The sequence below is a fragment of the Physeter macrocephalus genome, chromosome 9, assembly GCF_002837175.3.
Source record: "Physeter macrocephalus isolate SW-GA chromosome 9, ASM283717v5, whole genome shotgun sequence".
Lineage (NCBI taxonomy): Eukaryota > Metazoa > Chordata > Mammalia > Artiodactyla > Physeteridae > Physeter > Physeter macrocephalus.
In genome coordinates, this window is record NC_041222.1 from 48198300 (window position 1) to 48212869 (window position 14570).

Consider the following 14570-nt stretch of genomic DNA (forward strand, 5'->3'; position numbering starts at 1 on the left):
TTAATGTTTTTTCTTTGTATTTAATTTTTGATAGTTTGATTAATATGTGTCTTGGCATGTTTCTCCTTGGATTTATCCTGTATGGGACTCCCTGTGCTTTCTGGACTTGACTATTTCCTTGCCCATGTTAGGGAAGTTTTCTACCATAATCTCTTCAAATATTTTCTCAGACTCTTTCTTTTTCTCTTCTTCTTCTGGGACCCATATAATTCCAATGTTGGTGCATTTAATGTTGTCCCAGAGGTCTCTGAGACTGTCCTCAATTCGTTTCATTCTTTTTTCTTTACTCTGCTCTGTGGTAGTTATTTCCACTACTTTATCTTCCAGGTCTCGTATCCATTCTGCCTCCATTATTCTGCTATTGAGTCCTTCTAGAGAATTTTAATTTCATTTATTGTGTTGTTGATGTAAAGGTTTTAATTTCTCTGTCGAATCTGAATGAGATCCTTGCTAGGTACAGTAATCTTGGTTGTAGGGTTTTCCCTTTCATCACTTTAAATATGTCCTGCCCTCCCTTCTGGTTTGCAGAGTTTCTGCTGAAAGATCAGCTGTTAATCTTATGGGGATTCCCTTGTATGATATTTATTACTTTTCTCTTGCTGCGGGGTCTCCTTATCGCAGGCTGCTGGTTCATAGTTCCCATTGTTTTTGCTGTCTGCCCCCAGTGGGTAAGGTTGGTTCATTGGGTGTGTAGGCTTCCTGGTGGAGGGGACTGGTGCCTGTGTTCTGGTGGGTAGGGCTGAACCTTGTCTTTCTGCTGGGCAGGGCCAATTTGTATTTAATTTTTGATAGTTTGATTAATATGTGTCTTGGCATGTTTCTCCTTGGATTTATCCTGTATGGGACTCCCTGTGCTTTCTGGACTTGACTATTTCCTTGCCCATGTTAGGGAAGTTTTCTACCATAATCTCTTCAAATATTTTCTCAGACTCTTTCTTTTTCTCTTCTTCTTCTGGGACCCGTATATGCCTGTGTTCTGGTGGGTAGGGCTGAACCTTGTCTTTCTGCTGGGCAGGGCCAAGTCTGGTGGTGTGTTTTGGGGTGTCTGTGAACTTAGTATGATTTTAGGCAGTCTCTCTGCTCATGGGTAGGGTTGTATTCCTCTCTTGCTAGTTGTTTGGCATGGGGCGTCCAGCACTGGCGCTTGCTGGCCATTGAGTGGATCTGGGTCTCAGCATTGAGATGGAGATCTCTGGGAGAGCTCTCATTGAATATATTATGTGACGCCGGGAGGTCTCTTGTGGTCCAATGTCCTGAACTCGGCTGTCCCACCTCAGTAGCTCAGGCACCAAGACCCTGTCAGCCACGTGGCTCAGAAGACAAGGGAGAAAAAAAGAAAGAAAAATAAATAATAAATAAATAAATAAATTTAAATTATTAAAATAAAAAAGTAATAATAATTAAAAAAAAAAAGACAGGAGCAACAAAACCAATAAACAAATCCACCAATGATAACCAGTGCTAAAAACTATACTAAGGTAACCATAAAAATCAAAAACAAATTAGTCACATACAGCAAACCCCAAGTCTACAGTTGCTCCCAAGGTCCCCTGACTGAATTTTGGGATGATTCATTGTCTATTCAGGTATTCCACAGATGCAGGGTACATCGAGTTGACCGTGTGGATTTAATCCGCTGCTCCTGAGGCTGCTGGGAGAGATTTCCCTTTCTCTTCTGTGTTCGCACAGCTCCTGGGGTTCAGCTTTGGTTTTGTCCCCACCTCTGCGTGTAGGTTGCCCTCAGGCATCTGTTCCCACCCAGACATGAGGGGGTTAAAGCAGAGGCTGATTAGGGGGCTCTGGCTCACTCAGACCAGGGGGAGGGTGGGGTATGGTAGTTATAATTGGAACGCGGGGAGAGCCTGCAGCAGCAGAGGCCAGCATGATGTTGCAACAGACTGAGGTGCGCTGTGTGTTCTCCCAGGGAAGTTGTCCCTGAATCATGGGACCCTGGCGATGGCGGGCTGCACAGGCTCCCGGGGGGTGGGGGAGGTGTGGATAGTGAGCTGTGCTTGCACACAGGATTCTTGGTGGCTGCAGCAGCAGTGTTAGCATTTCATGCCCGTCTCTGGTGTCCGAGATGATAGCCACGGCTCACACCCATCTCTGGAGCTCGTTTAGGCAGTGCTCTGCCTTCTGTGGGCAGACGGGGAAGGAATCCCCTCTCCTCCTGCACCCCGATACAATGGTCTCTTGCCTCTTAGGCAGCTCCAGACTTTTTCCCGGACTCCCTCCCGGCTAGCTGTGGCTCACTAGCCCCCTTCAGGCTGTGTTCACACAGCCAACCCCAGTCCTCTCCCTGGGATCTGACCTCTGAAGCCCGAGCCTCAGCTGCTAGCCCCCACCGGCCCCGGCAGGTGAGCAGACAAGCCTCTCAGGCTGGTGAGTGCTGGTTGGCACCAGTTGTCTGTGCAGGAATCTCTCCGCTTTGCCCTCTGCACCCCTGTTGCTGCGCTCTTCTCCATGGCTCCAAAGCTTCACCCGCTTTCCACACCCCGTCTCCACCAGTGAAGGGGCCCTAATGTGTGGAAACCTTTCCTCCTTCACAGCTCCCTCCTAGAGGTGCAGGTCCCATCCCTATTTTGTCTCTGTTTTTCCTTTTTTCTTTTGCCCTACACAGGTACGTAGGGATTTTCTTGCCTTTTGGGAAGCCTGAGGTCTTCTGCCAGTGTACAGTAGGTGTTCTTTAGGAGTTATTCCACATGTAGATGTATTTTTGATGTATTTGTGGGGAGGAAGGTGATCTCCATGTCTTACTCCTCTGCCATCTTGAAGGTCCCCCCACCTGCACTCTTGTCTGATGGTTTTCTCTGGCCTCTAGATCCCGCTTTGCCTGAACACCATTTGTGCTGGAGAAATAACACACCAGGAACTGCCCTCCACCAGTTAACTCAAGAGTGGGTTATAAATACCCCAGCTCTTTCACTCCTTGGGTGGGAAAACTCTGGCCTGAGGGGAGGGTGTGTTCTAAACCATTTCTCAGAGTTCCGCAGCAGGATTAAGCTCCAGTTGCCCACGGAGGTAATTTCCTGGGTCAGACTTTATTTACTGGCTTTCTTTTCTTCCCCAGTTCCCCACAAGTGTTTCTATGAGCATCTCCCAAATAAATGCCTTGATCAAGTCATTATTGCAAAATTCGCTTCAAGGAGAACCTACACTGAGACAGCTAAAAGAGATAAAAGTGAACATATCTGAGGAAAAGAAAATGGGAAGGAGAACAGAATGCCTTTTAACTATGATCCATGAGCCTGTTGGAATTTTTCCTTTTCCTAAAATTCTCCTGTTCTAGTAGGAAATTGATGTCTCTGCTTGAAGTGCTGAAAAGAACTTACGAAAGTCAGAACCTGAACAGAACCTCCTTTGCCTGCCTGGTTAGACTTTCAGGCTGTTTCAGAGATAGCGGGCTTGTCCTAAGTCTGCAGTTCAGAAAAGGAAACTGGCTGGAAGGTCAGTCCAGCACCCTGTGTTTTTTTCCATGGCTATTGAATTCAGAGAAGTAACTATCCATAGGCACAAACTGTATTCAAACCCCAGGTATCTTTTTATTATTGCTAGTTTGAAATAGGTAGCATTAGTTGGACTCTTTTCAAAAATTTTAGTTCTTTGAAGATGAAAAGAAAAGCATTCCAGAGGCCAGTTTTTCTCTCTGTTATTTTAGGAAGATGTAAAATTGTCAAGTATCTCAGAATCCATATTGGGTTCCTAGCTCTCTCTCTGCCTCTGTCTCTCTCTCTTTTACAAAATCACCTTGGTGGATAGAGTTGGTGCTACCTTCTACTCAAGTCAGATCTTCATCAGCAGTACTTTAATGGTGTGGGGCTGGTGGGAAGAGAAGGAAAAATAGTCACTTATATTCCTCAAAGCCCAACCATATTATCCTGACATCCTGACAGCTTTTCACAGACTTCGCTTATCACATTTCAGTGGCTACTAATATCTCTAGTCTGTTGACTTTCACATACATTCAATAGCTCTAGTCTGTTGACTTCCACATACATTCAATAGCTGAGTCCTTACAGTTTTTTGAAACCTTCAAGCTATGATAGATGTCTGATTGCCAGTCTTCCATGGGACTTAACTTCATTTGGACACATTCTTAACTCTGTTCTCCTAACACCAAGTGAAATGCCAAAACCAACTTGGGTTCAGGGTCTGTCTGTCCCTTATGTCCAGGCAGGGCAGAAAACACCCACGAAGTGCCGCTGACCATAGATGAAGTCCTCCAAAAAAAACCAGGTAAACTGAAGTTAGCATTGCATCATTCAACCCCGTGACACTTGTGGATTAAGAAATTGTATACCAAAAATGTCATCCAAACCTCAGACTCAGCAATACTACTGAGTCGTTATCAGTGGGGTACAGATTTCCATTTGCTTTTATCTGTGGTCATGATGAATTTGTGTGGCCCCAGGCACACTTCTTACTGTCTTCCAAGTAGCCAGAGGAACAAGTTAGCACAGCAAAACAAACCGCCCTGTGAGGGGATCCTATGGGTGACTTTGGTCCCTGGGGGGCTGAGCTCCCGCAAACAAGCTAGTAACCGAACCCTGGCAGCCATTCTTGAGCTGTTTACTGTGAAAAGCATTTGAGTCAGCTCTATTCCTTCATGAGACTACACTTCCTTGGTCCTCTTCTTATTTTCTAGGCCTTTCTCACTTCCCCTTCTCTGCCCCTGGCCATTCTGGGCTTCCTGGTGCACCTGTAGCCCAAGTACTGCTCCAACCTTCATAAACTCCAAGACTGACACAAAGTTACTGTAGAAAAATCAGCAGAGATGCTAAATAGTTAGCCCTGAATGTTAGAAACAACTCTCTACAAATTGACAGTGGGTAGTATGCAGGGTATTCCTGAAATCTCCTGTAGGCATCCACAAGGCCAAACCTAAGGAAACATTTCCAACCCTCATGAAAAACAGACACACTCGAAGGCCAAGAGAAACCACACCGCCTGAGTTACAGGCTTTATTTAAAAATATTTTCTGAAAAAAAATTAATATTAAAAAAATATATTTTCTCAGTAAGAGTTTGTTCCTTTCCCAGAATAGTGGAGCAGAATAGGTTCTGGCAAGGGTCTCTAGAATATCCCATTTGAACATGTGAATATTAAAATTGTTGAAGTCTATAAAAATGTTTTCAATTTCATATTGCTCATATTCCCATTACATTGTTGTAGATTATTTTTGCAATCTGAGTCTGATTCCTCCCCATCCTCTTCTAACTCGTGCCCTTTTAACCTCACGTTAGGACACCTTCTAAGGCTCTGAGACTGAGCATATGTGATAGTTTTTTAAAAGTATTTTTGATTTTGACTTTGTCATTGTCCTCTTAGAGTCAGACAGCATGTTGCATTGGAAAAAATCCTGCCAGTGATACCAGACACCAAAGTTCTAGTACAAACTACCATTACCAGATGTGAAACTTTAGGTAAATCACTAAGGGCCTCCATTTTCTCAACAGTAAAAATGGGGGCTTAGACTAGACCATTTCTAAAGGTCTTCCCTCCCTCTTTAACATCTTGACAATAATTTCAGTATTTGTCATTAAAACCGTTTTGAGTAGATTTGGGACACTGCTATAATCTTTACAAAGTACAGTTAAGTACTACGCCATTAAGGACCATTCAACATTACCCCCAAACACAAACTGAATTGGGTGGAACACCATATAAACTTTATTTATTTGTAATTTTAGTCCCCAGTTGTCTCATTTAAATGTGAATTTAAAACATTCAAAACACTTAGGTACTGTGATGTCATAAATTGCATTTTTACTATTACGATATTATTTACTATTGTAAAGTGATTTCCAAGAAGGGTCATTCTGCTGTAGAGAATTTCTGGACCCGTATTTATTTCCTTTAAACTGTGACAACCTCCGCATACACTAAGAGTCTCTGTGTTGCTTTAGCTGAACCAACAATGTTTGGGGAGAAATGGATAGCCACATGGACTGAAGATGAGATTTTTCCCAACTTTGTTCCTAATCACTGACAAAGACATTGGATGAGGCTACCATTATTTTAATCTCTAAATCTTTGCTCATAATCAGACAGTAGTTTCTCATCCTTCTCCTTATACACTTTCTCAGAATAATTTCCTCATTCTTCTTGTAATATCACAAAAATTTGTGGTTATAAGCTAGCTGAACAAAGACCCTATCAGGTTCAGTATTTGGAAATGTCAGATGTCTAGTTGTTAATCAGGGCTTATTATTAATGCAAGTATTAATTAACATAAATGACTAAGAAATAGCTCAAGAATCAGGGCATAAATGTTTGTCTTTTCAATTAAACGATATTGTAAATAATAAATTAGGGGGAAAGCTTTGGATAATCAGTAATACCAAAGACAATTGGGATATATTTTAATATAGTTGAGTTGCAAAGCCATTAGTTCATAGCTCTGCTTTGATTTTTGCCTCACCACACAATTGGGAGCAAACAAAAGTGTGAGTATGTGCGTGTGTTTAGCAGAGGCTCTATTCAGTAACAATTATTAATTAACTCAGGGTCGATGCCAAGAAGCCAAGACAAATGAATGGCCTGGTGGTTCAGAGGGGGATCAGGACCTGGATATGTTTCACAGCAACACAAATCCCATGTAAGTTATTTAGCCAGTCAACCCTTGCAGGGGACTCAAACCCACTCTTGGTAAGCCCTGGCTAGACTATGTCAGGAATATTTGGACAGCATGATTGAATTTAAGGGGAAAGAAAGACTTACAATTCCAGATTCTGACATGGTCTACAAACCAATGCTAGACATTAGATATCCAGTAGACTACCAGTATGCCTCCCAATCACTTCTTTCCCATGTTCTCCAGGGGCCCCAGGTAATCCATGTGGATTAAATGAAAGGAAATCACCTTCTCCCTCTAAAACCTCAAACTGGTTTCCTAGTCCTGTTATTATTCCTTTTCATTTTCCTGAATCCATCCCCAAAGCCATGCCTTAGCCAGATTTGGGCCCTGGTGAATGCTCAGGTGGACCATTGCAGCAATTGATTGGGAGCTGGGATCTTCCCCCTGCAACTGACTAATCCCAATCCCAGTTCATATTCTTTCATGCCCATCACCCTGAAGATAGAGTGCAAACTATAGAGTGTTACACCCAAGATCCATCAGGAGCTGAGCTGTGGCTCCAGGCTCACTTCTTAAAAAGTACCCCATGTAAGGAACCTCTTGCTCCAGGCAAACTGAACAACCAGCAGCCGATCCCCAGACTTGGCACACATGGACGTGCCTTTAATCAGTCTTCTTCTGCCCAAGATGCCCTTCCTCTTCACTTCCTTATCTTCTTGGAGAAATTCGTGGATCCTTCAAGATCTGGCCCAAGTTCTCTACAGCTTTAATTGTTTCAAAACTGTATCTTGCTATGTTTGAGGGTAGTGGCCATTATATTCATAATTGTTTCCCCCCTTCAGATTTCATCTTCCACTATTCTCTCTGGCCTTCTTTCTATTCTCTGGCCATGCCAAGTCTCAGAGCTTTTCCTGTGGCTCTTCCCTTTGCCTAGAGATCCCTTCCCTGTCCCCATATATCCTCTTCACAGTACTGCCTCATTCAAGTCTTAGCTCAAATGTCACCTCTGCAGAGAGGCAGTCCCTACTGTCCCAGATCTAAAGTAGCCTCCCCCAATATTCTTCTAATCATTCTTTTATTATCCTGTTTGCATTTGTCTCCATCAGAAATGAACTTGTTTATCTTCATGTTTATTTGTTCTCTCCCCAGCTCTCCCAGTCCTCACTAGAACATATTTCTCTGCCTAGGATATAGCAACCTTGTGTATACATTCACTCATGTAGCCCCAGTGCCTACAACAGTGGCTGACACATAGCAGGTATTAATAAATATCTTTGGAATTAGTGTATGTAGGGTTTGCAACTGTAGGAATGGATATAAATAGGATTATTTTATGAGTATAGGTTTCCTGGTGAGTGGAAATAAAAAGGTGGACATCCTGATCAACCTTCCCCTCCTTCTCACCTCTCTAGAAACTGTGCCGAGTCATTATTTGAATGTTTTTACCTTTTGTCTTTCACAATTGTCTTTGCATGTCAAGAATGCATTAAGGCATAACTTTTTCAAGACCTTTTAGAGTATAGACACTGGAGCCAAACCATTTAGGGTTATGTCCCAGTTCTGTCTGTGTATGACCTTAGGCAAGCAAGTCAATCTCTTTATGCCACAGTTTCCACATCTGTAAAAATGATGGGGGCTTCCCTGGTGGTGCAGTGATTAAGAATCCGCCAATGCAGGGGTCACGGGTCCGGGAAGATCCCACATGCCGTAGAGCAACTAAGCCCGTGCACCACAACTACTGAGCCTGCACTCTAGAGCCCACCAGCCAAAACTACTGAGCCCACATGCCACAACTACTGACGCCCGGGCCTTTGGCCAGATCGCTCCAGGGACCTGCTCAGATACTGAGAGTCCCTGGTTGTTCCCTAAAGCTAGGAAAAGCAACCCTGGAGGGGAAGTTGGTGCCTTTGTGGAACAAGCAATAAACCCGCTGATGCAGATATGGTGTCGACTGAGCCGAGACGAAAAACCAGTTCTATAGAACAATGTTTATACAAAGTTTCTGCTTTAGGGCACAATGACTATGCAAAGTCCCTGCTTTAGGGGTATATATATATATGACTATGCTTTGTTAATAAATTTGCCTTGCAACCATCAGTTGTCTGTGCCCTTCTGATCCCATACCTTGGTGCTTTCCGTTCCCTACACCCTCTCGTCGATTGTTGTTGCACTTTGAGGACCCGCCGCGGCTGGCGGCAGTGCACAGCAATGAAGACCCAACGCAGCCAAAACTAAATTTATTTTAAAAAAATGATGCCTGCCTCATGGGATTGTTGGGATAATTACAAGAATATGTGCAAAACAATCAGATAATGGCCATAGCAAGTGCAATATACATGTTAATCATTAATATTAGTTGTTTTCTATCATGTCGCAACGGGAGAGGCCACAACAGAGGAAGGCCCGCGTACCACAAAAAAAAACAAAAAAAAAACAAAAAAAAAAAAAAAAAAAAAAGCGTCTGTGCCCTTCTGATCCCATACCTTGGTGCTTTCCGTTCCCTACACCCTCTCGTCGATTGTTGTTGCACTTTGAGGACCCGCCGCGGCTGGCGGCAGTGCACAGCAATGAAGACCCAACGCAGCCAAAACTAAATTTATTTTAAAAAAATGATGCCTGCCTCATGGGATTGTTGGGATAATTACAAGAATATGTGCAAAACAATCAGATAATGGCCATAGCAAGTGCAATATACATGTTAATCATTAATATTAGTTGTTTTCTATCATGTGGAGACAGGACACAACTGAGAAATCCAAATAAAAGCAGTATCTGTGGGAGATTAATGTGATGGGGCAAGTGTGTGCAACAGAGAAATGAGAACCACAGAACTTTTGCTTCCAGAAATTCAAAATAATATAGTTTATTAATTTTACATTTAGATGTTTGTGATATACACACATATAGAGGAAATCTGAAAGTTATTTAGAGTACCTCCATGATTTTTTGTTGAATGTTATACATTTTATTTTAAAATAATTTAACAAAGTTCATCTTAAATTTTATTGTTTTAAAATAAAAACCATTATATCAAAATCTCAAGCATTTAAAAAATTGTAAAGGCCATGATTCAAGTCAACAGTTCTGTATTTTGAGATTTGGTGGGTAAACATGATTTCATTTGTCTATGAAGAATTTACTCTGTTCCCTTCTTGCTTTTTCAAGGTTTTCAAAAGTGATCATTCCTTTTGGCAGCTGCAACTTACTCTTTTCTGTTTCCAGTATGTTCTCGGCTTCACCTTAAATAAAGTACAGAAATGTGCAAGGTGACAAAAGGGTCATTAGCATTTTGTGAGAAGACCTACTTGTTGTGTTCCACTGACATGCTGTAACACTGTGTGGAGGCATGCCCCCAGATCTCACAGTTAAATATTTCACCCACTGTCCCCGGTGAAGTGACCTCCCAAAGGAAACACAATAATGAATTCTGAAGATTCATAAAGAGATAAATCAGTTGCCAGAGACTTTATTTGACAGAAGACAGCATTTTAAAATGTAGAAGAGAAAGAATACCAAGTAATATTTTTTTTCCTTGAAGGAAAGTCAGGATGATAACTATTAGTTGTGTTAGGAGGGGTTTAGGGTGGTGAAACCCCATATAGTTCTTCTTGTTGCCCCTTATTATATCATAAGTGACGTGAGAAGAAAATAAAGTTTACTAAAAAACTCTAATTTTTCAGGAAAGCTAATCTTTGACTTGAAACTACTTATAAATACCCCAAATAATATTAAATGTTCTTTAGTTCATATATACATACATACACACACATATACACATTTTTATAAACAATTCCTCTTAAATAATAGCTAGTAATTTCTTGGGCAGAGTGACATTTGCCAACTTTTACTGTTGAAGACTAGCGAAATTTTGAAAAACTATAATATATGTTGTTGACATTCCATAAACTTACCTTGGAAATAAAGGCAGTTGTTTTCTTGAAGTATTCCTCTTTTAACGCACAATTAATTTATACTCCAAACCCAACATGGCAGGCTACAATTTGCAAATTATCACAGCATTCCAACAATCTGCAAACAATTTTTTTTTCTCAGTCTTAAATACTAAGTAAAAATCATTATAAAATTGTATGTAATTGGGCAGGCTATTGATGACAGACTAGATGTTTCCATGGGAGAGTGCCTTCCATATGGCAGATTCTTAGTATGTGTTTACAGAATGGCTGATAGTAAAGTCAGTTAAACAGGAAGTATATATCTTGGGGTCATCTCTAGTTAACAGGGCTATATATTATAAACTAAACTTTTTAATATGGTAAATTTCCTGGTGGATTCTAAAGTTTTGTTTTTTTTTTAAACAGGAAATTTCCAAAACATGCCTTGGAAGTTAAATTTTTATATTCTATAGACTCTGATGGACCTGTAATAAAATTACTTCTCAATTATACAATCAAAATATTCCTAGAAAATAAATTTGCTCTCCATTAGTAATACGTTCAAGTGAATGCTGTATAATAGAGTTGAGATTTCTTAATAGTACATACTAACTTTTATGAGGGACTGAGAACTCTAATGTTCTTATAAACAGTGAGACATAGTTGAGCTCAGACTAATGAATTCTTAAGCAGATGAGTAACATGAACCTGAGCAGGTTATTGAAATGAGTTTTAACATAAGTAAATCAGTTTTGTACAGTTAGTTTCCAGCTTAAAATGGAATTGTACTCCAAAAGTTAATTTGTAGATCAGTGTTTTAGAACTCAGAATACATTTTCCCACAGTAATATATGCTATAACTAAATTTCTAGGCCATCAACAAAACACTGTTTAGCCCACAATATAGCTGAATTATGATACCAATAATGTCTGACCCCAAAGGACATTTTAACATAGTTTCTGTGTGCAAAATGTACTTCTATTTTCAGATGGGAATTTTTAAGAACATATAATCCCTCCATTTCCCTAAGTCTGTGAATGAAATGTTCTACTGCCTACTCCCAGTACCTGCACCTTCTCCTTTCCCATACTAAACCAGTCCCCACAGAGCCTCAGGGATAGTGATGGGCCTATAGCCCAGGAGAGAACAGGATGGCAAAAATGAAGGCGTGGGGGCTCCCCTGGTGGCGCAGTGGTTGAGAGTCCGCCTGCCGATGCAGGAGACACGGGTTCGTGCCCCGGTCCGGGAAGATCCCACATGCCGCGGAGCGGCTGGGCCCGTGAGCCATGGCCGCTGAGCCTGCGCGTCCGGAGCCTGTGCTCCGCAATGGGAGAAGCCACAACAGTGAGAGGCCCGCGTACCGCAAAAAAAAAAAAAAATGAAGGCCTGGGAAAGCACTGTTTCCAGCATGCTCTGGGTTGAAGGCTTGAGGAGTAGGGAAATAGGGATCCTCATGAGAGGTGTGTAATGGTGGGAATTTGGAAGACATGGATATCCTAGACTAATGGGAAACTGTCTTCTTGGGACAGGAATGGCATCTGTGGCAGCAGTGCTATTTTCTAGGGCAATAAAAGCCAGAGTTCAGTGAGAGCAGCATGGTACTGGTGAAAATTTAACAACCAGCTTTCCAGAACAAAAACAAATGTACATAAGTTTATTATAAATTTTACTTCTATGAAATATATGTAGTGTACAATTTATAAATAATAATAACATGTACAGTACCCTTTATCATAAATTCCATATAGCAAATTGATCCTCAAAGAATGTTTTTATTGATTTTTGCTGAACTCTTTTATCCATAGCTTGCCCAAGCAGTTGATGAGAAAGTATAATTTCAACATGAATGATGGTTGGTGTTTTCATTTACTTTAATGAGTAGGACAAAAGTGAAACAGTGACATATGTTGGAACTTTAGTTGTTTGAGAATATTGTGGACTTTGTTGAATCAGATAACAGTTTTTAAATATTAGGACATTTCCTGAATTTTTTTATGCTATTCACAACATAATGCATATGGACACAACGCACTTTTAAGACTAATATACATTATTAACATTTTCTTCATCATTTTCTACGTCTAGACCACGGGTTGGCAGACTTTCTTAAAGGGCCAGATAGTAAATATTTTAGGCTTGTGGGGACTTGCATATCTGTTGCAGTGACTCGTCTCTGTCATGGAAATGGAAAAGCAGAAATGAATGGGTATGTCTGTGTTCCAATAAAACTTTATTTTCGAAAGTAGGTGGGGGCTTCCCTGGTGGCACAGTGGTTGAGAGTCCGCCTGCCAATGCAGGGGACATGGGTTCGTGCCCCGGTCCGGGAAGATCCCACATGCCGCGGAGCGGCTAGGCCCGTGAGCCATGGCCGCTGAGCCTGTGCGTCCGGAGCCTGTGCTCCGCAACGGGAGAGGCCACAGCAGTGAGAGGCCCGCGTACCACAAAAAACAAAAAACAAAAAAAATAGGTGGCCAGCCTACAGACCATAGTTTGTCAACCCCTGATCTAGACAATCAACAAAATAGTAAGTCAAGCCTTGATTTGGTATTTGTAGATTTCCATGGTGTAAATACTCCCACCATGACCACCTTCAAGCTGACATACCAATGGGATGTCACTGAAGTCAGAGTTGTATCTGTATTTTATTGTGTCTATATATTGTATCTGCCTTTCCACCATACAGATACAGTAGATATACATAACTTAAGAGTACAGATATTTGTAAAATAATTAGAAACTAAGTTCTGATTATTTATTATTGTTTTAATATAATTTAATATTATGTATTTTCTGTAATTTATTTAACTGTAAGTTTATATAATTTAATTTTTTTAAAAATTTTATTGGAGTATAGCTGATTTACAATGTTGTGTTAGTTTATATAATTTAATTTTTAATAATGACTGTATTTAACAACCAGCTTACAAAATTCCTGAACATTTGACAGTTGGTTCTTGTGAGCTGGTATGAGGTGACTCCAGCATACCACTATGTGAGGGGGGCAGAAATATCGGTCATCGGTAGCTCAGGGAGAGTCTTGTCAGAATTTTCATAAGTCAAGGGGGTATGAGGAGTGGATCCTGGAACCAGAAAATGAATCAGAAGTTGAGACTCTGGTTTATCAAAGACTTACCTTTCATTCTTTGTATAAGGGTCCCGTAGCCCATGTCATACTGGTAGGTAAGGACAAATCCTAATGGAACGATAGGGAAGAGGAAGGCAGGCTTCTTCTTTTTAATTGCTCTGATTCAAGAACAAAAAAGAATGAATATCAAGGAATAACCTGTCAATAAATATCTCTGTACTTGATGAAAGGAAAAAAGTTATCCGCTTTTGGGAAGAATATCTTCCATTTCAGAAGTTACTTAATTCTTCTATGGATATAGGATTTGCTTACCCATAATCCCTCAGCAGATACTGCAGTTCTTGGGTAGGGTCTATGATTTGTTCATCTTTATTTGATGTTGAGGCTCAGATTACTCATTTTAAAAATATTTAAGTATTGATATCTATCCCTTAGGGACTGTGGAGATGAATTTGTAGAGACTTCCTTCTGTCTTGGTGCAAAGTCAGTCCTCTCTCTTACTTATAAAATGGAGAAAAGTACAGAAGAAATCTAAGAAACTAAAGGAAGAATTAACTATTACTGTCCTGGTTCTACAGAGTTACCCCCAAGGACTAAGCTATCAGGGTTACTTTGTTTGCCTATACGTGTACTATTTGGATCAAAGTCCTATCTTGGCCAACTTAATAATATGATCATGGCAGAGACAAAAAGAAGTAGAAGAAAATTTTAAAGTAAATAGCAAGTATACCCAGCTGTTAAAGAGACGGCTGCAATGCCAAAAAAAGTTCCAAAATATTTGAGGAATTCCCGAGACCAAGCAATCTGCATAGCCATTTGTCTTTCTCTCATTTCATTCTGCATCATTAGCTGCCTTTCCAGCTGAGGACAAAACAAAAGACAAAGTGTGGTTATTCATCTTTTGAATCTGAGCACAGAGTTAATAATTTGTGTTTCTAGTGGATTTTCTTTCTTTAATAGCTTTAATTCATGTTTTTTTCTTTTTTTAATCTCAAGAGACTTTGACTAAAGTCC

At 40.8% G+C, this 14570-nt stretch overlaps 1 protein-coding gene across 7 annotated transcripts in view; it reads right to left on the bottom strand.

Annotated features, from left to right (window-relative positions):
- Positions 1-9409: 9409 nt before the first annotated feature.
- PLGRKT (plasminogen receptor with a C-terminal lysine) overlaps positions 9410-14570 on the bottom strand; it is a 51628-nt gene continuing 46467 nt past the window's right edge. For all 7 annotated transcript variants that reach the window (XM_028493958.2, XM_028493956.2, XM_055087206.1 and 4 more), the window contains 3 exons: positions 14287-14417; positions 13605-13714; positions 9410-9816 (listed from right to left, as the gene is read on the bottom strand). In XM_028493958.2, coding sequence (XP_028349759.1) covers positions 9695-9816; positions 13605-13714; positions 14287-14417 — 363 coding nt within the window. In that variant the 3' untranslated portion in view covers positions 9410-9694. The remainder of the gene's footprint in view (positions 9817-13604; positions 13715-14286; positions 14418-14570) is intronic.